The sequence below is a fragment of the Ovis aries genome, chromosome 13 (assembly GCF_016772045.2).
Source record: "Ovis aries strain OAR_USU_Benz2616 breed Rambouillet chromosome 13, ARS-UI_Ramb_v3.0, whole genome shotgun sequence".
NCBI classification, from domain to species: domain Eukaryota; kingdom Metazoa; phylum Chordata; class Mammalia; order Artiodactyla; family Bovidae; genus Ovis; species Ovis aries.
The window spans coordinates 72,366,910-72,389,523 of record NC_056066.1 but is presented as its reverse complement, the minus strand read 5'-3'; the positions used below and the strand labels follow the sequence as shown (position 1 = coordinate 72,389,523).

General features: G+C 48.7%; 1 protein-coding gene across 2 annotated transcripts in view; it reads right to left on the bottom strand.

The window, feature by feature from the left end:
* The window catches only part of TOX2 (TOX high mobility group box family member 2), a 155,300-nt gene extending 138,588 nt beyond the window's left edge, over positions 1–16,712 (bottom strand). For both annotated transcript variants that reach the window (XM_015099889.4, XM_042230163.2), the window contains exon 1: positions 16,548–16,712. In XM_015099889.4, coding sequence (XP_014955375.2) covers positions 16,548–16,646 — 99 coding nt within the window. In that variant the 5' untranslated portion in view covers positions 16,647–16,712. The remainder of the gene's footprint in view (positions 1–16,547) is intronic.
* Positions 16,713–22,614: the final 5,902 nt, after the last annotated feature.

Here is a 22,614-nt window from a genome sequence, read left to right as displayed (position 1 = left end):
AAGCTTACTGTCCTCAAGGTGGAACAGGCCCTCAAATCGTCTTACAGATCTAGCATGCAAAGGGGAAAAACACACTGGGGGCTGAGATAGAAAATAACAGGGTAACTGCAAAGATGAGGGGGTCAGAGTCTTGGAGAAGGTGAGGATAAAGCTGAGACCTGAAGGATGAGCAGGAAATAGCCTTGTACAGAATGAAGACAAAGACATTTCACAGAAAGGCAATGGCGTATGCAAAGACCTTCAAGCAAAAATAAGCATGTGGGTGGGGGCATCTGGGGAAAAAGCAAGAAGCCTGGGGTGGCCAGAATGGAGTCAATGGAGGCTGGTTTTGCTCCCCATCATACCCCCAACTCAAAGCCCAGGGCCTCGGACAGAGCAGCTGGGAGTGAGGCTGGAAAAGCAGGCTAGATCATACCAGGATGTCTGGACCAAAAGAGGCATTTAACATTACCTGCACATCCAGGGGAAGCACTGGAAGGTTTTAAGCAGAGGTCTGATTTTGGTTGGGCAGAGTTCACTAAGCCACCATGGAGACCCATAAGCAATTGTGCCCAGAAAAATGACAGGATCTCATTCACAAATCAAACAAAACCCGATCACAGTCGAGATGGCTCCTCAGCACATTGTGCTGTCACTCGTGGCCATTGGATAGCGACTGTCCCCCAAAGCTAAGCGTCCCCAGCTGGTATGTGGGAGGTGGCCATCTTTCGGAAGAGCAAGATAAAGCAGCAAGTGACAGGACATGCTGACCGAGCATTGGACAGAGGCAAGGCCGTTGGCAGAGAGAATATTGTGCCAAAGATGCTGCAACAGGGTCGTGGCTTGTTGTTAATGGGGAGCCATCAGGAAAACACACTTCTGTGCTTCACTGATACTGTAAGACATAATCTAAGAGAGTGTGCAAACATTTAGTGCTCCGTTCACAAGATAAGGAAATCAGCTAACAGAAGAGCCAATGGAGGAAATGCATGGCACAGGCGGGAGGACAGGCCCTTCAGGTTTGGAGGTTTTTTCCTCTTTGTCTCATTTAAAATCAAACTTTGGCTCTTAGACATCAATAAACAGATTTGGAAAGAGAAAAAGAAATTAAGTATCTCAGATGCTTAAACACACTTATCTCATTTAATTTTATCAACAGATAGCACAGTTAATGCCATATTGCAGATGAGGAAACTGAGGCCCAGAGGTAATAAGTAGCTTTCCAAATGCCCTCTCGGCCCCTTCTATGCCTTTGCACATGCTGTTCCTTCTACCTGGAATGCTCTTCCCTGTCTTCTTCACCTGGCCAGTTCATCTCCAAGCACAGGCCAGGTGTCCGCTCCTCTGAGAATCCTTTCCTGACTCCCCCCACCCCACTCTACCCTCTGCCTGGCCTGGTAGTCTCACATCCATTGGAACTGCTTCTTTTTGCCTGTCTCTCTAATATATCAGACTGCGGCTTCTCAAGGACAAGGACTAGGTGTTCATCATCTGTTCATGTCTGGCATCTACCTCCAAGGCCTACATACAGCAGGCAGAGAATGTTCTTTGCTTGGCTGAATGAATGAAGGAATAAATGAATTAGCTCTAACGTTCAAAGCCAGAATTTGATTCCGGGTCACTATGACTCCAAGGCATATCTCTTGACCGGAATGTGAGTGTGTGTCTTTATATAATCAATCAGAAAACATACAAAAACATGGGATGCACTTCAAAACATACTGAGAGCTTCATTTACCCCTCTGAAAGAGCTGCCAAAAAGTGACACCCCTGGGGAAAAACAGGATGGCGAATGTGGATAAAGGGTTCACCAAACCCTTTCGCAAGAGCCTTTCACCTTGGTTAATTGTCTAGCATAACTCCCCTGGAAACTTGGAGAAGGCAGGAGGCTAACTGTGTTACTAGGCCACTCTGCTTATGGTAAAAATGACCCTTGATTGAATAAGTTGCATCTGGACTGGAAGGAACTATAAATAAACTATAACTATCTGATTAAGAGGCTGTATTTGGGACCTCTCTTGGTGGTCCAGTGGCTGAGACTCTGTGCTCCCCACGCAGAGTCCCCAAGTTTGATCCCTGGTCAGGAAACCAGAGCCTGCATGCTGCAGCTAAAGATCCCACATGCCTCCACGAAGATCAAACATCCCAAGTGTTGCAACTAAGATCTGGCACAGCCAAGTTAATACATATTTAAAAAGAAGCCACATCTGACGTTTCCCCTGAGTGTAATGACTCTTGTAACCGACATGCCCCTTGCAGGGAAGTAGATACTAGAGAATGAGATGGTCCTTTGGGAACTGAAGCTTTTAAGTCAAGTGGTTTCCAAAGTCACCTACTGAGGATCTTCTTCTCTTGCATCTGAACTAAAACCTGGCACTGGGGGGAGCTGACAAAGAAAAGAGAAGTCCCCCTCCATGGACAACGTCAGAGACCTCTGCTGGAACCTCTCCCACGGAAGAGGCACAGATCACATGTCCTGCTGGCCAAGCAGCGGTTCTTGTTCCAAGTCCTTCGAGGAGACAGGTACCCAGGGTTGCCCAAGTGAGTCTTTTGAAGCTGAATGTTTCATTGAACCTTAGAGTCTTTGTGAGAGCGTTCATGAGAAAGAAGAGAACTGATGTAGAGGAGGAAAGAGACGATCCCAATCAGAAACACCACTACACTTATTCTGCACTTGAAAGCTCCTTAGACCTCTCCTTCACAAAAGACATGAAAACCTGGGATGCGGACTGCCCTGGCGATCCAGGGGTTAAGGGAGGGTGTGGGTTCAATCCCTGCTCAGGGAACTGAGATCCTATATGCTGTGAGGTGCAGCCAAAACAAAACTTGGGATGACACCTATGCTCACTGTCCTTCAAGGGCCCAGATGACCTGAACAACACCCAGGACTAGAACGAGGGAGAATACGACTTACTTGATCTCCCAGAGGCCTCACCACAAACCTGCGATGCAAATGCAGTTATGTGAGATAATTGAGGCTCAGAAGGCAATGGCACCCTACTCCAGTACTCTTGCCTGGAAAACCACATGGACGGAGGAGCCTGGAAGGATGCAGTCCATGGGGTCACTGAGGGCTGGACACGACTGAGTGACTTCACTTTCACTTTTCACTTTCATGCATTGGAGAAGGAAATGGCAACCCACTCCAGTATTCTTCCCTGGAGAATCCCAGGGATGGGAGAGCCTGGTGGGCTGCCGTCTATGGGGTCGCATAGACTTGGACACAACTGAAGTAACTTAGCAGCAGCAGCAACAGCAGAGAGGTTAAGTGAGTGGTCCAAAGTCACACAGCTTGTAAGTGCCAGGATATGAACCCAAATACCTCCACAGAATTCGAAAGTCATTGAATCCACTATCTGGTTTTGCATAAAAATTCACTTACAGCTCAGGTGGATGTATTAGGCAGAGAACGCATGGGGTAGAGGTGGGGGTTGCTGCTCAGGTCATTTGGCCCCTTGAAGGTCAGCAAGGAACCATCCCAGATGTTTTTTGAGGGGGGTGGGGGGAGAGTAAAGGGATCTCCTTAAATAATGTAGTGCCCAATAGGCACTTATTGAATCTTTGCAGAACAAATGAGCAATGAAAGGCCCAGGGTCCATCTTCCACATCATCAAGTATGTGTGTGCAGGCTAAGTCACTTCAGTTGCGTCTGACTCTTTGCTCTGCTATGGACTGTGGCCTGCCAGGCTTCTCTGTCCATGGGATTCTCCAGGCAAGAATACTGGAGGGGGTTGCCATGCCCTCCCCCAGGGGATCCTCTTGACCAAGAGTTGGAACCCGGGTCTCTCGTGTCTCCTGCACTGGCAGGCAGTTGCTTTACCACCAGCACCAATTACCAAGAATACTTCAAGTCAAAACACAGCACCATGCAACAGCAAAATTTATGCATGAGATTGACCCTGGGTTAGACTACTGAGGTAGATTCCTTTCCAACAAGTTGCTAAATCATTCCTACAAATTAGGCCCGACTTCGATATAAGCATGTTTTAATTAGCTTTAATGTGAAGGCATTCTACTACCAAATGCTGTTTGAAGCTGAAAACCAAGGCAGGAGGCCCAGCTGGGAATCCCCTGACCCCCTAGAATAGACAATGCCGAAACAGTTGAAACAAGGGGTGAGCTGGTCCACTCTTGCATCCCTGCAGAGGGAGGAAGCTCTAGCTGGCACCACGGAGGGGGCAGGAGAAAGGAGCAGGGAGGGCAGTCTGAACCCCAGCTCCGCCAGCCAGCTCCTCTGCTGCCTTCTGTAACGTGATTTATTAGGACCTCAGTCTTCTCACCTCCACAGTGGGGATGTGTGTGTCTAGCACAGTTCTTACAAAGACTTAGTGAGATGATACAAGTGAGAGAGCCTGGCTCTGGGCCCGCAGTAAATGCTCAGATAATAATTTGTGCTTATTCTGACCCTGCTTTTCTCCATAAAACAGCACAAACCTTAGGAATAAAAGTCAGTGAGACTGTGCTTTTTTTTCAAGATGGTGGGTGGAACACATAATTTTACCTCCCCCCTCTTCCAAACCCACTAGACTGGGGTTTCCTGGGTTTCGGTTCAACCCTCTTTCTCTTCAACTTCTTACTTTCCAGCACCCTCTCTCTGTTTCTGATGCCCACTCCTTTGTTGTTTTCTTACAGACCCTTTTGGAGTTATTTAGCTTTCATCTATCTGAATTATGAATACATATGCGTGTATATGAATTATGAATATCTGTGTTATATCTGTCTCCCCTTCTTTGTCATTCTAGTGGGGTTTAGAACAGAAACCCCATTTTCTTAACTGAAATCCAGAAAATCCCAAAGAACAGGCAGCAAGGGCTGAAAGCCCTGAGAGACTTGACCTTTGTGTTAACCTATAGTCCTCTGCAAGGAGATCACACCGGTCAACCCTAAAAGAAATCAACCCTGAATATTCATTGGAAGGACTGATGCTGAAGCTGAAACTCCAATACTCTGGCTACCTGATGCAAAGAGCTGACTCATTGGAAAAGATCCTGATGCTGGGAAAGACTGAGGGCAGGAGAAGGGGCAAGAGGATGAGATGGTGGGATGGCATCACTGACTCGATGGACATGGGTTTGGGTGGACTCCGGGAGTTGGTGATGGACAGGGAGGCCTGGTGTGCTGCAGTTCATGGGGTCGCAAACAGTCGAACACACTTAGTGACTCAACAACAGTCCTCAGAGAAGCTGACTGTTGGCTTTAACCTGGGACTAAGCCAGGGAGAAGAACTCTATAATTAAACAGGAAGTCTGTCTCAGGGATTCCCCCTTGCTATGGATGCGATGATGTAGGAAACGCAAAGTGCATTAGTGCCCATGGGTGACTACTGGCTGATAAGAGACATGGAGGTCCCCACCCAGCTGCCAGTGAGCTTGTCCCATGCTCTAGCAGAAGTCCCCAGCTTCAAACGTCTACACACAGACCATCCTCAGGGCACCTCAAACCAACATTTGCATTGCCTACCTACATGCTCGTGGCTTTCACAGATGTTGAGGAAACTTACAACCACAGAATAGATCAATCTAGAGCTTTGTTTACAAATAAATGTCAACCAAGAGTTACCAGGCATTTGTAGAAAATAACAGCATAAAAGAGGGACCAGGAAGTGAACCAAAGAGCTAGTCAACAAGAAAACAGAGTTAACGCAGCAAACAGAAAATGACTTTTTTAAACAATTGAATTATCGTCTTCAAAAAGATTCAAGATGTTCATATATCCGTTTAGAAAAGGATGGGCTACTATAACATAAGATCAATCAAGAAACAATACAGTATTCTGGGAAATGAAAAAGTGATTACAGAAATAGAAATGATACTTATTAGAAGCATTGAACTAAAGAACGGTTATGCCTGGAAGTATACCCACCACACTTCACTCTATGATTAACCCTAGGGAGCAGGGCTGAGAGGGTAGTGGGGAAAATGAAAGAGAATGAGAGAGGCTCTACTTTTTTTACTCTTAACCTATTTCAGTGTATTTTATAGAGAATAAAAACAATTTTAAAAAAAGAGAGAAAGGCAAGGAACTTTCCTGGTGGTCTAGTGGTTAGGAATCTGCCTTCTAATGCAGGGGATGCAAGTTCGATCCCTGGCTGGGGTATTAAGATCGTATAAGTCTCAAGGCAACTAAGCCCGTGCTGCAACACTGAGCCCACACACTGCAATGAAGAGCCCATACACCTGAATGAAGACCCAGTGCAGCTAAAATTTTTTTTAAATAAAATAAAAAATAATATTGCCTTCCCTGGTGGTTCAGAGAGTAAAGCGTCTGCCTGCAGTGTGGGAGACCCAGGTTCGATGCCTGGGTTGGGAAGAGCCACTGGAGAAGGAAATGGCAACCCACTCTGGTACTCTTGCCTGGAAAATCCCATGGACGGAGAAGCCTGGCAGGCTATAGTCCATGGGGTCGCAAAGAGTCGGACATAACTGAGCAACTTCACTTTCACTTTTAAGACAAAGAGGGAAATGAAAGAAGAATGAAATGAAATTGGGAGTGAATTAATGAGCAAAAGATGTCCTATGATATCCTATGTCATGCCTACAAGTGACCCAGGCATTTGCCTCTGAGCTTCTTGGTTGCTCAGAGAAGATGAAAGATTGGTAAAGAGACCACCATGGCTGCTGACTTACACTGGGGCAGGGCAAAGAGACTCTTGAAGAATGTGACAGGACCTCAGTCCAAAGAGAAAGCCACGGCCCCCTGCCCAGATGTGCCTCACTCAGGCAGGACCCAGAAGCTCCTCAGGAACCAAAGCGGTGGAGTCTTCCCCACCACACAGGAAAACGTGTGACATTTCAATGCAAAAACTCTGGAATCCTACCTAGGAATGTGTCAGAAACTCGCTGGGCCCCAGAATATCTCACTAATGACCATTTTTCTTCATTTGGTCCTAAGAAGCAGTTATCCACCTGTTCTCACTCACAGCATGAAATAAAGAAGAATCCAGTCAGTGACTCAAAAGTCTCTAAAAATTAACAACACGCTGGCCCCTGATTTCTTGGGGTCAGAGAAGAAGGTGGGTCTTCTCCCCCAAATGCAGCTCCCTGAAACAGATACTGCGATGCTTCCCTTTCCACTCATTCACTCCCAAACTGCGGGGCTCACAGCTATACGTGGGGCTGCCTGAAGACAGCGACCAGAGGACACAAGAATTCAAGGAGTGGGCAGCCCCCTTGCCTCAGTTTGGGACACACTGGAGCCCAGCTCCAAACTTCCCTGTGGGTCACTTTCATCATTACGTATATTCCAGGCCAGTACCTCCCTCTGCCCAGTCACACTTCCCCTATTCCGTTCAAGGTGCTCCTCCTGAGAACGTCCCTGCAAATACACCTTCCACAGGCAACTCTCCATCTGAGTCCATTTCCAAGGAGTTCCATGTGAAGTTGTCTCCCAGATGAAGGAGACACTCCCCCTGACCCACAGGGGTCCTGAAGAAGGCAAGAATCTCAGAGACACCTGACCAAGTCCAATCCAGGCTTACATGCCCCAGGCCAGCAGCACATCCCTGCTGGCCGAGGCCAAGACACAAAGTTCTTCCATCGTCCAGACGAGAGCCGGTTCTCTAAGTGTGCTCCCTAGACTAGCAGCACTGCCATAGCCAACTGTGGGCAGTGTGCATTTCCAACTCCTGCCCAGACCTACTGAATAAGAACTGCAGGATGCGGCGAGGCGGGGGTGGTGCGGGGGTGTGTGCATGGCACCGGCATTCTGAGTTCCAACTGCCCTCCAGGTAATTCTGTTGCACTGAAGTTTGAGAAGCAGAGCATCTCTGACTACTGAGGGAAATCAAACATAAGTCATTAAACTTTCCCACAGCAGAATGTAAATTGGTGCAGCCACTATGAAAAACAGTATGGAGGTTACTCAAAAAACTAAAAATAGAGTTACCATATGATCCAGCAATCTTACCCCTAGGTATACATCTGGAAAAAATGAAAACTCTAATTCAAAAATATACATGCACTCCAATGTTCACAGCAGCATAATTTACAATTGCTAAGACATGGAGGCAACCTAAGTGTCCAACAAAAGACGAACGGATAAAGAAAATGTGGTGTGTGTGTGTGTGTGTGTGTGTGTGTGTGTGTTTATATACATACATACATATATATAATATTACTCAGCCATAAAAAATGAAATATTGCCATTTGCAGCAACATGGACAGACTTAAAGAATATTATACTAAGTGAAGTAAGTCAGACAGAGAAAAATAATATATGACATCACTTATATGCGGAATCTAAAAAATAATAAAATCAACTTATTTACAAAACAAAAACAGACTCACAGACATAGAAAATAAACTTATGATTAACAAAGAGGAAAGGAGAGGAGGGATAAATTAGGAGTATGCAATTAACAGATAGACACTGCATGCACACTAAGTCACTTCAATCGTGTCTGACTCTTTGTGACCCTATGGCCTCATAGCCCGCCAGGCTCCCCTGTCCGTGTATGGGATTCTCCAGGCACCAATACTGGAGTGGGTTGCCATGCCCTCCTCCAGCGGATCTTCCTGACCCAGGGATCGAACCTGCATCTATTACATCTCCTGAACTGGCAGGTGAGTTCTTTACCACTAGCGCCACCTGGGAAGCCCAACAGATATACACTACCACACATAAAATAAACAACAAATTCAGTATCTTGAAACCTATAATGGAAAAGAATCTGAAAAAAAAATACATATATGACGACTAAATCACTTTGTTGTACACCTAAAACTAACACAATATTGTAAACCAACTATATGCAATAAAAAGAGAAAGAGAATGCCAGATCCATATAGGTGAAGAATATTTTATAGGCATTTATAATAATATTAAACCCTCTACCAAAACAAACAAAAATTTTCCTACAGCAGAAGACCAAGACACGGTCACCAACAATGGTGTGGATCCAGCAACAACGAACAGTTCATACTCTGAACGATAACTGTAGCGCCCCCGCGTCTTTCCACTTAAAACCTAAGCAGCTCGAATTCAACCCTCCGCATAATGACCCCTACTGGTATCCCTCTCTCCTGCAGGCCAGTCTCCCCAACTTAGGCTGACAGTATCCCCAAACCACTTTGCAAGAGCTGCCTCTCTGCCTAGAAGGTCTTCCCACCACTCCACATGCGCCCCACATAGCCCGCTTGGTGTTTCTTGTAAGACTTTGCTATTTGAAGCCTACTCACACCTCTGACACTGTCATTTCCCCAGACAGTTATATAGTTAATTGTGACTCTGCATTCTGAGCCAAAATATTACAGAGCTACATGGTCTTTCATCTAGGAAAGCCAAGTTTCCTATCAAGTCACTGACCCTTCAGGACAGGGCTGAATCCCCTAGCACACAGTAGGCACTCAAGAAAACTTGTTGAGCATCAGAAAAACCCAGCAGAAAATCCAGCCTTGTAAAACCACAACCCTGTTGCTCTTTCTTGCAGGCACCAGAAACAGCAACTGTACAGTAGGAAATTTAAGCCTCAGGATAATTGATCAAAATTTATTATCCTGTGTTATACAACATGTTTTCACTAAGTTATAAAATTACAATTTACTACGACTCATTAAGTTAATAATTACTTGCCATATGTTTTTCCTGCTGCTCCCAAACCATGCTGAAACATCACTACATAGGTTTTCAGTCCATGTAAACAAATAAAAAAAAGATAATGGCCAACCGTGTGGATAAAGGATTTGCTGACAGGGAGACACAGGACTAAAATACCAGACAGAAAGCGTGAACCTCAAACTCTGCCATTGACATCACCATCATCTCCTAGTTTACCTGCACCACTTTCCAGATCAGTGGTTCTCAAACAGGGGTGATTTTGCTCCCCACCCCTCAGGGAACACTTAGCAAAGTCTGGAAACATTTTTGATTGTCATGACTCGAGGGGAGGTGCTACTGGCATCAGTTGGTAGCGGCCAAGAATGCTGCTCCACATTCCAGCATGCATGGAACAACCCCTACAACAAGGAATTGTCAGGTCCAAACTGTCAATATTGCTGAGGTTGGGAAACACTGCTTTAGATTACAGGGAACTTCCATATCCGTTACTTTAATCTGAGCTTCAGAGCAACAATATGAGGAAGGCATTATGCCTCCCTTGTACAGATGAAAAAAACTGAGACTTGGAGAGGTTAAATGATGTGCACAGGTCACCAGCCCTCGCCAGTGAATCACACAGCTGCAATTTGTACTGGTCTTCTCTGCCTCCAAAACCCACCTTCCCTCCCACACAGATTCAAGAAGGAAGAAGGAAAAAAAAGACGCAAAGGAAGTGCACAGCTCCTTGTCCCTCCATAATGCTGTGCAGTGACCGCTTCAACCTGGAGGCCCGGGAAAATCAGATCCAGAGACCACGGCACGAAGAGACCTCACGCTAGGAAGACCCTTTCCCAAGCAGCTTGCGCTGAAACTAGATTTCTCTTGCATTTTAACTTTCAATTGTGCTGTTCTTTGTGAATAGAAATGAAAGCATTTCCTGCTGGCGCTGAGTGCCTTACAAACAGGATTTCTAGTCCTCAAGGGAACCTCATGGGGGTCAGGGGTTGGGGTGGGGGGAAGTATTGATGTGCCCATTTTCCGGATGAGGAGACTGAGGCACAGGGAGGTGAAATAACTTCCCTGCATTGAGGATCAAAGCCATGTCTGCTGGGTTACAGAATTTATACTGCCTTTCTAACCTGAGACCAGCACTGGGAAATCAGAGGAGCAAAATAAATGCCCTACAGAATCACATGGGGCTGGCAGCTATGCCACACAGAGATCCTTGGGATAAGGATAAGGCTCTTCCCAGCTTATTGGCTGCTCTCCATGCTGGGCTCAGTCCCCTGGGCCTACGCAGGGAAGCTCTTCTAAGAATGTCAGGTCAGCCAAAAGACTCTTGGCCTCTGCCCTGCCCTGAACACCATGCGCTCACTGCAAAAGTCTTCAGATTATAAGAGCCAAACAGATGCTAAGTTCTTCAAGCCACAGGGAACAACAGGCCAGCCCAGAATTCATTCATTCAGCAAATATTTACCTAGCACCTATGTGCCAGGCCAGCTCTGGGAATACAAAAGTAAAAGGAGACAGAGACGGTGGTAACCTACCTACTGAAGTATATGAGAGCCCAGCTCTTCAAAAAGCATAATCCTCATCCTTGCCAGGAGGACCCCACTCTACAGTTATAAAGGACATGCCCAGACTTTATTTCATTAGATTTCCACACCACAGCCCCCCATCTCACGAGACTAAGGGTCACTAATTTGCTCTCCTTTTTGCACAGAGGGGAACACAGGTCCCGGGTATGGCATTTTCATGCTCAAGGTCATCCAGTAGACTGGGGACAGCTGTGCCAGACCTGGGCTGCTGCTCCTGACATCGGTAAGGTACAGAAGTGTGGTCCTTGTGGAATCTTTGGGACAGGCTGGGGGAGGACATCCTATAGAGAACATCCTATAGAGGACATCCTATAGAGAACATCCTTGGACAGAAAGTGAAAAAGCCTCCTAACAGAAACACAGGCGCCCTTCCAAAGTTCCCCCAGGACCAGCCAGCCCAGGGCGCCTCCCCCAGGGACCTGCCCACAGCCACCAGTGTCCCAGCAGAAAGATGCCATGGGGATCTCACCTACCAGGGATGCTGAGCAGGCCTCTCCAATCTCAAGTCTGGGTGAAGGTCGGACCAGGCCCTCCCACTTCGTGGATTTTCGTCACAAGGAGCCACCAATCACTCACTACCCAAGCTTGTCTAGATCGCATCCAGGGGTAAGATGCTGTGCCCAGAGCTGTGGGGGTGGAGAGTTGAATCATTCACCCACCAGCACAATTTCCTGAGTAATTATCAGTCAGGCACTGTGCCAGGTGCTGGGCACGGTTCCTGCCTGGTGGGAGCCCACAAAACCCTGTATACAAACAACTGAACCACTGCTACATAACATGTGGTCTCTGGAGTGGCAGCAACAGGACTGGGAACTCGTCAGACACGCAGACCCTCAGGACCCCAGCACAAATTAGCTGAATCAGAATCTCAGGGCAGGAAGGGTGCCCCAGAACCTGTGTTTCAAATCTTGCCAGATGATTCCTATTGTGTCCATGAATTTGAGAACTCCTGGTCTAGACCACAAGGCCTTCCCCAACCTCACTACTTAAAATGGCAAACCAGTCCCTGGACTTGACACTCCTAACTCTCTTCCCTGCTTCCTTTATCTCCATAGTTGTACTGATGGCATCGGTCACAATACCACAATGATCTCATCCATATATTTATGACTTCCCATGCTGATACAAGCTCCAGAGGGAAGCAATTTGAGTCACTTTGTTTCACTTCTGTTGCCAAGTACGGTGCCTAGCACAAAGATGTGCTCTATAACTGTTTGTTGACTGAGTGATGGATGGCAGAACATGCCAAAACCCAAGCAGTAACCAGTTCTTGGGGGGATGCCTGGAAAAAGACAGAAGGTTACTGACCATGGAGCACTGCATGGAGAAAATGGTACCCAACTTGGCCCTGAATGATGTTTGAAACAGGGATGAAGGATATGTGGAACACAGAGATGCTAAGCCTCTCACTGGAATAGGTCCCAAGTGGTGGATACCATTGCTATCTAATTAGTAGCTGGTATGTGCCAAGAACTTTTATACCCTATATTAACTCAATTAACTCTCCCGAACCTCAGAAGTAGACAGTGTTGTCCTTAAGAGGACACTGAGGCTCAAAGATATTAAATAATTTGCCCCACTCACAGAAAACTTGTATAAGGATGTTCACAGCAGCTTTATTTATAACAGCCCCAACATGGAAACAAACACAAATGTCCATTGGCAGGTGAAGAAATAAACCAATACAATGCAATATTACTAAGCGATAAAATAGAACAAATCAGGGATAAATACAACATGAATGAATCTTAAGGACACTTTATTGAGCAAAATGAACCCAGATGCAAAAATGTATATCCTTCATATGAAGTTATAGGACTTCAATTGACTTAGTACACATAAACTGAATTTAAATAAACCACTGATAATAGAAATCAGGTAAGTAGTTTCCTCCAGAGGTAGGGAGTGTTGACTGGAAAGAAGCATGAGGGAACTTTCAGAAGTGACAGAATGTTCTATATCTGGATTGGGATAGGGGTCACAAGGGTGGTTATATTTGTCAAAACTCATGGAACAGTACACTTCAAATTTCCATTTTAGTGCGTGTAAATCACACCTCAATGAGCTAAAATCATTTGCCCTAGGTCACAAAGACACAAGCGGCAATTTGAATCCAGATTTGTTCAATGCCACTGGCCAGTTTCCACTAGTCTGCCATCGTTGAGCGGGGAGCCCCAGGCAATGCACCCATCCTGCTAAAGCACCTTACCAAAACCCAAATAAAGGGACTTCATAGTTACCCTAGAAGGATGTCATAACTTCCAACTCCCAGACCATGACAGAGACCTGTGCGGAATGCCAGACAAGCATCAAACTGCGAGTCCAGGACCTCGGGTTCAGGCCTCCGCTGTGCTCTTCATCTGCTGTGTAAACTGTGAGTGTCCTACTCCATGACTCAGTCTCCCCTTGTGTGAAGGAAGAAGGAGGGGATCAGTGGTTCCCCGTAGGGAGACACACAGAGCTACAAGGCCGCAAATCCCTATGCTCAACCAGGCACCATTACTACATGAAATAAGTAATGTGCCTCTTTCATATCTTATAAGCTATTTTTCAAATGCATGCTAATATTATTGTGATTAATAAAATAAACATCTATTTCAAAGCAAAAATGAAACCCTAGCAGCTTTGTCATTGTGCATTTTCTCAAACAAAAGATACCAAAAGAACAGCCACTGCTCATGACTTTGGTTTAAAGAGGCTGGAATCTCTATGTTAGAGGATTACTAAGGGGACAGTCACCAAGGGCCCTTCCAGATCAACTGCCCCATGGTTGTCCAGCGTCACTTGGCAAAGGCTTATCCTTGCGTTTCTCAGGTTGGGTCCTTGTGGGGACCGGGCTCTTATCTAGATTCCAGTGACCAAGCCCCCAACGTGTGGGTCACGTCCTGGCTGTGCACCCCAGTCTATAGATCCCAATTGTGGTCATGGTTGCATCTTGGGTGTGTCTCCCCTCCAGTCTGGAGAGTGACCAGGATCTCCCCAGTCCCTCCTTGCTGTACCAAGAAGCTTGGGAGAACAAGGGGCATCAGTTCCTTGGTACAACTTGCACCACCACCCCCAACCACTAGCACTGAAGGCGAGTGCCTATTGGTGATCTGCTACCAACAAACAGGCTTCTGACTTGTCCCTCCCTGAGCCAAGTGACATCCTCTGTCTCCCCCTGCCACCAGGCTGCAGGATTGAGAAGCATTTCCCACATCCAAGTAGAAAGTCAGATCTGGTTTTCACCTACCCTAGTGACCCAAACGCCACCCTCCTCCCACCTGGACACACCCTGCATTCTGGGCCAGGGGTCGGGAGATCACAGACAGAAACCAGAATCACCAGCTTCTCCTTTCCTGACTGGTTTCCTCCCACCAGGGTTTCACACTGGATCTTGGTGCTGAGTCAGAGCTTTACAGAACATCAGAATAAAGCAAGGGCCTCGGCTGAATGCCACCTCCCAAAGGCCCCCTTAGGAGACCACCTCACTCTAAGGGCGTTTACAGAAACACCACCCTGCAAAGGAGCACTGCAGGTGAGGGACACCCACCTAACCAGACTTTGAGGCACACATTCCCAGACTCACCCATGCCCCCAAACCAGAGGCTGGAACCTGGCCAACTTCATATTTAAAAAAATAACAAAGCCAAGGACAGCAGATAGACCACTGCCCACCCCCCACCCCCCCATCCAACTGTCTTCTGCTTCCTAAAGATTCCACTTGCTACTTCTCATCAATTTCCCCTCCATCAGATGGAAACGGCCAGAGAACCGGCCTTCTCTTGAAGACACCATCCTCCTCTTTTGCTTCTAACTTTGCAGGTCACCGGACCAAAGATAAATCGCCCCATCCTCTGCGCGATCTCACTTACCGCCCGTCCCTGCTCCAGGTCTGGGGGCTCCGGACCCCACCCCATGCCCCAGGGGAACTGCGCAGGGCTCTGCCCCTAGACTTCAGAACCCGCTCCCCAAAGCCTGAGGACGCAGCCAGCGAGGCTCAGCCGGGGCGGCCCCCAGGTTCCGCGCAGGGACGCCCCCTCCCCGCAGCATCCCCATAGCAAGAAGCTTGAAGAAGAGCCTGCGGGGTGGGGTTAAGACCCCGGAGGGGCGCCGACCCAGCCACCGGACTGGCACTCACCACGCAGCGCCACGGAGCCCGCGAGTCTGCGCCTTGGCCGCGGGGAAACCCACGCGCGCCGTTCAATCCGGGCTCCGAGTGACGAAGAGCCGCGCTCGGCTCCGGCCAGCCCGGGACCGACGCACCGACCCGCGGACGCACGGACTGTCCGGCTTCCTAACTTAAGTTTGAAAGTTCCCTCCCGGGCGAAAGAAGAGTCTCGGACTGCGCCGCTGCCCCGCAGGGTCCAGGGCTGGGCTGGCAGCGCGGAGCGGGGTCGGACGCCGCCCGTCCCGGCTTCCAGAAGCGAGAGCTCTCACCGCGCCCGGGCCGCGCAGCGCGGCGGAGACTTGGTTGCGGGTATGACCTGGTCACGGGTTGGGGTGGCGATCTCGGGAAAGAAGGGGCGCCTCTCGCCACAATTCCAGTCGGGAAAGCGCCCGCTCGCCGTTCCGGGGAGGGGACAGGCCTCGATGGGCCATTACCAGCTCGGAATCCGAGGCTCCGCCGGGCGATGACAACCGATTCGTAAACGGCCCAATTCGTGCGCTTCGGCGGCAAGAAGTTAAAAACCCCGACGCGCGGGTGTGGACGGCCGGGCGCGGGATGCTGCTGCCCCTGGGTGTGACCGCGCGTGACTGGGTGACTGTCAGGGAGATTCGTGTGCCTGAGATTCACCGTCCACGGGGTGGGTGGCTGTGGGTGACAGCATGCGACTGTGGAAGTCACTGGGAGCGCGGGCGAGTGACTGTCGGAGCGACTTCTTTGTGTGCTTGTCCCGAGTTGTGGCCGCGTGTGGCGGCGTGGGGGCACGGGACGCGGTGTGCGGCGGCGTCGCGTGAGAACCGTGACTTGTGCGCGGCGGGGTGACAGTGCAGGTGGGCGCGTGACTGTGTGGTTGTGTACGGACGAGGGTGACCTGTGCGGGACGGTAGTGTGAGCAGGTGCGTGGCTGGGCGGCACTGGGTCACTGCGCATCGGCTCGTGAATGCGGGCGAGGCCGTCAGGGGGGACGTGGTGAGTGTGTCACTGTGACTTCGTGTGAGCAACTGTCGGGTGACTTCTGCCTGTGATCCCAACAACTCCGGGCGTTGAGTGTCACCGCCAAGGGGATCGGCGCGAGCGGCGTGTGTGCCCGTCGGCAGGGCTGGGGGGTGCGTGTGCCCGCGCGTCCACACCGCCAGCGTCTCCCCGCGCGGGTCCCCGAGAGCGCCCGCGTCCCGAGCCGCCGGGTGACCGCTGCCCGCGCGCTCCAGCCCGGGACGCTCCGGCGCGGCGCGGGGTCCGAAGGCGCGGGCAGGCCCCGCCCGCCGGGCCCCCACCCCGCCCCCGCCTACCTTGCCGCAGTGGTAATAGTCCAGGGGCGCCAGGCCGGCCGGCTCGGCCCCGGGCCGCGCGCCCACCGCGGGCGCCGAGGGGTACAGGCGGACGTCCATGGCGGGCGCGGCGGCGGCGGCGGCGGCTCCCGCGGGCAGTGCCTGGGCGGGCGGCGGGTGGGAGCCAGTGTGCGCGCGGGTGTGCGAGCGCGGGGGGCGGGCCGGGGGCGGCGCCCGGGGAGCGCCCCGCCCCCGCCCGCCCGCCCGCCCGCGCGCGCTATTGTTCCGGCCGCGGGCGCCGCGGAGGGCCGGGGGCCTGGGCCCGGGGGGAGGCCGCTCCCGCGGGCCCCGCAGCCGCCGGGTCCCCCGCCCGGCTCGCCGCCCCCGCGGGTCCCGGAGGGTGGCGCGCCCGTCCAGACGGCCCTTTCCCGTCCCGCCTTCCGCCGCCAAGGGTGAGGGGAGGGAGAAAGCCGTCCTACACCCCTCCCCAGAAGTGCGACTCTCCCCGCCCTAGATACCAGGGCGTTGCTGAGCCCGGAAGGTGGCAGAAGAGAAGGAACACTTTCGCAGATGGATGCTGCGTTACCCGGAGTGGCCCAGAGCCCGAGGCCGGCCGATCGTAGGATGTCCTCGCTCCCGGTCCTACTGATCTGAGTCACTGAAAGAGCGGCCCTGAGGGGCCTGGGGGGGGGGCTGCTGCTTAAATTCTCACTTTACAGATGAGGAAACTGAGGCAAGGACTTGTGGGATCGGTAACGGAGTGGACTCCGCGGTCCCCAGAGGATCTAGGACTGAAACCACCTGGAGGAGTCTAAAGCATCCTTTAATGACAGAGAGGGAAGGGGCATAGAAAGAAGAGACTAGGAACTGAAGTTCTGGGGAAGCGGCCAGAATCGGCCACCCCCATCATCACGACCAACAAACGCCACCACTAACCACCACGGTCTCCTGGAGTGAGAGACTGGGAGTGAGATGGCTCCCACAGTGGAGCAGAGCGGTGACTGAGACGAGCTCCCCCTCCCACAAAAAAAGCCCCTAACTCTTCCCATCACCAGCGGACAGCTAGCCTGTGTTGCTCCTCCCCTTCCCATCTAAGAATTGTCTACTCGGAGGACCTCTACGCCCTCCCTTTCCACGGACTGGGCCACCAGCCCTGCCCTCTGGTTCCCGACTCTGGCACACTCAGGATGCCTGGCTGGGAAGGGTCTGAGGCCAGGAGGTGGAAGCAAGTCAGAACGGGAGTCTTGAATGGCAGCAGAACATGAGATGGCATCTGGAGAAAAGGCAGTGAGCCTCTTGCCCTCACAGGAACCAGCTTGGAACTTAGCTCCCAACTGTGATCTGGGCTTTGCTGGTCCTGGCTTCAAGCTAGGACCACTTATTCATGACCATAAGGATGCCCTGATACAGGATAGGGAAAGAGGCTTTCGCTAAAGGTTTGGGAACAACAGAGGGAAATTGCAGCTCAGAAAGGAAAGAACTTCTAAATACATTTCATCAATCATTGTTTCTAAAATTCATTGTCATATCTCATTAGAATGAATTTCCACTGGTCCCTCTCCTTTTTTTTTTTTTTTTCCAATCTGAACATCCAGCTGATCCAGCAGCATTTATTGAAAAGATCACCTTTCCTCCCACTTCTCTGCAGTGTTCACTTTGTCATAAACCAGGTAGTCCATATGTTCATCCGACGGTTTCTGAATTTTCTAGTCTGTTCCATTAGCCTGTTTGTCTGTCCCTGAGCCATTGTCACATTGATTGAATTTACGTAGTTTCCAATAAGTCTTTAATGTCCCATAGACTAAATCTACCCACTTTTAAAGTGTAGAGTGCCTTGCCTATTCTTGACAGTTGCACTTTCATAAAAATTTTAAAATAAAGGTTGTCTGTTTACACGCACACTGGCACACACACAATCCTGCTGAAATTTGATTGCTATCACATAGAATCTTTAGATCAATTTGGGTAAAACTGACTTTAGTAAATATTAAGTCTTCCTATCCATAAACATGGTATGTCCCTTCATTTATTTAGGTTTTTAAAAAAAGTCATCTCAGCAGTGTTTTGTAGTTTCTTATATATAGAACTTGCACACATTTTAATAGATTTAGTCCTGGATATTTTATGGTTTTGATACTATGGTTTTTTTGATACTAATGGTTTTTTTATTTGTGAGGATTTTTTTTTTAAATTTTCTGTTTGCTGCCAGTATAGTGTGCTGGTTTTAAAATACGTCAGCAATTATTTGCTGCTGCTGCGAAGTCACTTCAGTTGTGTCCGATTCTCTGCGACCTCATAGATAGCAGCCCACCAGGCTCCCCCATCCCTGGGATTCTCCAGGCAAGAACACTGGAGTGGGTTGTCATTTCCTTCTCCAATGCATGAAAGTGAAAAGTGAAAGTGAAGTTGCTCAGTCATGTCGAACTCTCAGCAACCCCATGGACTGTAGCCTACCAGGCTCCTCCGTCCATGGGATTTTCCAGACAAGAGTACTGGAGTGGGTTGCAAATTATTTGATACCCTCCCAAATAATGGAGCCTTATAACCTTCCTCTTTAAAAGTGTTGGTTTTAATGGTTTTTTACAAATTGAATGTAGCAGAAGTGATACAGAATTGAGTCTAGGTTATGAAAGTTGATATATCTTTTGCCTGGCTCTTTGTCTTGGGACATTTGTCTTTGGAACACTAAGCACTATGTAAGAAGCCCCAGGCTGCTTTGAAGAAGTCTAAAGTGGCCCACACAGAGAATCTATATGCAGTGACCTTAAGACTGAAAAAGGAGAGGAAAATGCCACCAGTCCCCTGCCGTTCTAGCTCCATATACTGACTGACTGCAATCTTGAAAGAATGAAAAATCCTGAAACATCCAGCTGAGTTCTTCCTCAATCCAAAATGCACAGAAATCATGAGAGATAATAAACAATTATAATTTTAAATCATAAAGTTTTGGAATGATTTGTTACTTGGGAATAGAGATCTGGAACATACATAGAAATAGATTTTTGTGCAATGCCTCTATATCTAGCAGCACTACCAAACTCGCTTATTCTAACAATTTTTCTGTAGATTCTTAGGTGGCACAGTGGTAAGGATCCACCTGCCAATGCAGGAGGCCCAGGAGACGCAGGTTTGATCCCTGGGTCAGGAAGATTCCCTGGAGGAGGAAATGGCAACTCACTCCAGTATTCTTGCTTGCAAAATCTCACGGATAGAGGAGCCTGTGGCATTACAGTCCATGGCGTTGCAAACACAACTGAGTGTCTGAGCACATGCAAACACAACTGAGTGTCTGAGCACACACAAACACACGCAGGCAAACATTCTATTTCATCTATAAAAATGAGAGTTTTCATTTTTCCTTTTCAATCTTTAGACATTTATTTCTTTTTCTTGCCTTGGTGCACTGGCTAGTATTGCCAGTACATTTTGGAAAGAAGTAATAGTAACAGGCATCCTTATCTCATTCCTGATCTCAAAGGAACATTATCAATATTTCACCATTTATTATGTTGCCTGCTGTAGTTTTTTTTTTTTACTTGCTTTTTTGTTTAATTTCATTTTGTTTTTGCAGGTTGAGGAGATCAGTCCTCACAGTAAATCTTCTGGGTTAGGAAATAAGACTGCTGTCATGATTTTACAGATAAGTATGAGGCCTAGTGAGGAATCCTCAGCATCACAGTGTTAATAGCTGGACTAATCAATCAGTGGTACCTAAGCCTGGAATCCCACTTTCCATTGCCCATATTTCCACAGTCTTGATCTCACTGACTCTGGTTGGGTCTGTAGAACAATAAGCAGCAGAGGATGGAGGCCCAAGTGCAATGGGTCAACTTCGGGAAGCAACTTGGCCACCCTGTCAGTCACCTATGTCCACCCCTGTCAATCACCTATGTCCATTCCCTTCCCTGAGGCGAGGTCAGCACCAAAGAGATCTCTGGGCATTTTGGCAGTGGAGCGCAGCAAGGAAGCCACGCAGACCCCAGAGCTTGGGCTTGCCCGTTTTTTGTTGGGAGTTGATCAGATAGGAAGTCAATGACTCATTTCCCCCAAAGAAATGCCTCAGCCTCATTTGTTGTTCTCAGGACAGGAGTGGGGCTTCTCTTCCTCTGGGAGATGGGGGTCTCTCAGCTGGTTGAGGCTGGGTTGGTCTTGCCCTGCCTGCCACAACCCAGCTTGAGGACCCAGAGTATCTGCTTTTGCATCTCCCAGTTCTCAATTTCTGATATCATCAATAGCTGAGATATCAGAATATGGATGTGTCTTGATATGTTTTATTATTATTTAGCTACGGTAAGGAAGATAAATCAGGAAACAATTGACATTGAAAAGATCATTTGTTGCTCACAGTTTCCAAGAGAAGAGGCAGGCCATACCATAGGGGCCACATGGGGAAACACCAGCGTCAGTTAGGAGGCAAGGGAGAGGGAATAATTGTAGGCAAGAACATTTATTGTGGTTACCATGTGAAGGAACAGGCTTCCCCTGTGTCTCAGTGATAAAGAATCCCACTGCCAATGCAGGAGACACCAGTTCGGTCCCTGGGTCAGGAAGATCTCCTGGAGGAGGAAACAACCCATTCCAGCATTCTTGCTGGAAAATTGCGCTGACAGAGGAGCCTAGAGGGCTAGAGTCCATAGGGTGGCAAAGAATTGGACACGACTGAGCACACACATACTCGCAAGTGAAGCAACAGCCAACACAGCGTAAACAAGTTTAGATTGGCTAGTTTGGATCATTTCCATGCAGACATGTGGTAGAATTGTACTTCCCCACCCACTGGTACTTAGGTATATGACCTTGTGACTTGCTTTAGCCAAGGGAACATGAGCACAGTGGTGCATGTCACTTCCAGGTGGGAGATTTAAGTGTGTGGGCATTCTTAACCCACTTCTCTTTTCCTTCCACCACGAAAACCCTAACAAGTTCTAACTCATTCACTAAGACCTGACCTGCCTCTTGAGAAATCTGTATGCAGGTCAGGAAGCAACAGTTAGAACTGGACATGGAACAACAGACTGGTTCCAAATAGGAAAAGGAGTACGTCAAGGCTGTATATTGTCACCCTGCTTATTTAACTTCTATGCAGAGTACATCATGAGAAACGCTGGGCTGGAAGAAACACAAGCTGGAATCAAGATTGCCAGGAGAAATATCAATAACCTCAGATATGCAGATGACACCACCCTTATGGCAGAAAGTGAAGAGGAACTAAAAGCTTCTTGATGAAAGTGAAAGCGGAGAGTGAAAAAGTTGGCTTAAAGCTCAACGTTCACAAAACGAAGATCATGGCATGTGGTCCCATCACTTCATGGGAAATAGATGGGGAAACAGTGGAAACAGTGTCAGCCTTTATTTTGGGGGGCTCCAAAATCACTGCAGATGGTGATTGCAGCCATGAAATTAAAAGACACTTACTCCTTGAAAGAAAAGTTATGACCAACCTAGATAGTATATTCAAAAGCAGAGACATTACTTTGCCAACTAAGGTGCATCTAGTCAAGGCTATGGTTTTTCCAGTGGTCATGTATGGATGTGAGAGTTGGACTGTGAAGAAGGCTGAGCACCGAAGAATTGATGCTTTTGAACTGTGGTGTTGCAGAAGACTCTTGAGAGTCCCTTGGACTGCAAGGAGATCCAACCAGTCCATTCTGAAGGAGATCAGCCCTGGGATTTCTTTGGAAGGACTGATGCTAAAGCTGAAACTCCAGTACTTTGGCCACCTGATGCGAAGAGTTGACTCATTGGAAAAGACTCTGATGCTGGGAGCGATTGGGGGCAGGAGGAGAAGGGGACGACAGAGGATGAGATGGCTGGATGGCATCACGGACTCAATGGATGTGAGTCTGAGTGAACTCCGGGAGTTGGTGATGAACAGGGAGGCCTGGCGTGCTGCGATTCATGGGGTTCACAAAGAGTCGGACATGACTGAGTGAACTGAACTGAACTGAAGACTCAATGAAAGTAACACCTCTTCAGTGAAGACTTCTCCAAGAATCCAACTCATTGCTGCAATTTGCTGCTCCAATAACTGTCTGCACACAGGACTGTTAGTGTTAGATTTCACCCAACCATAATAACACAACTGCCC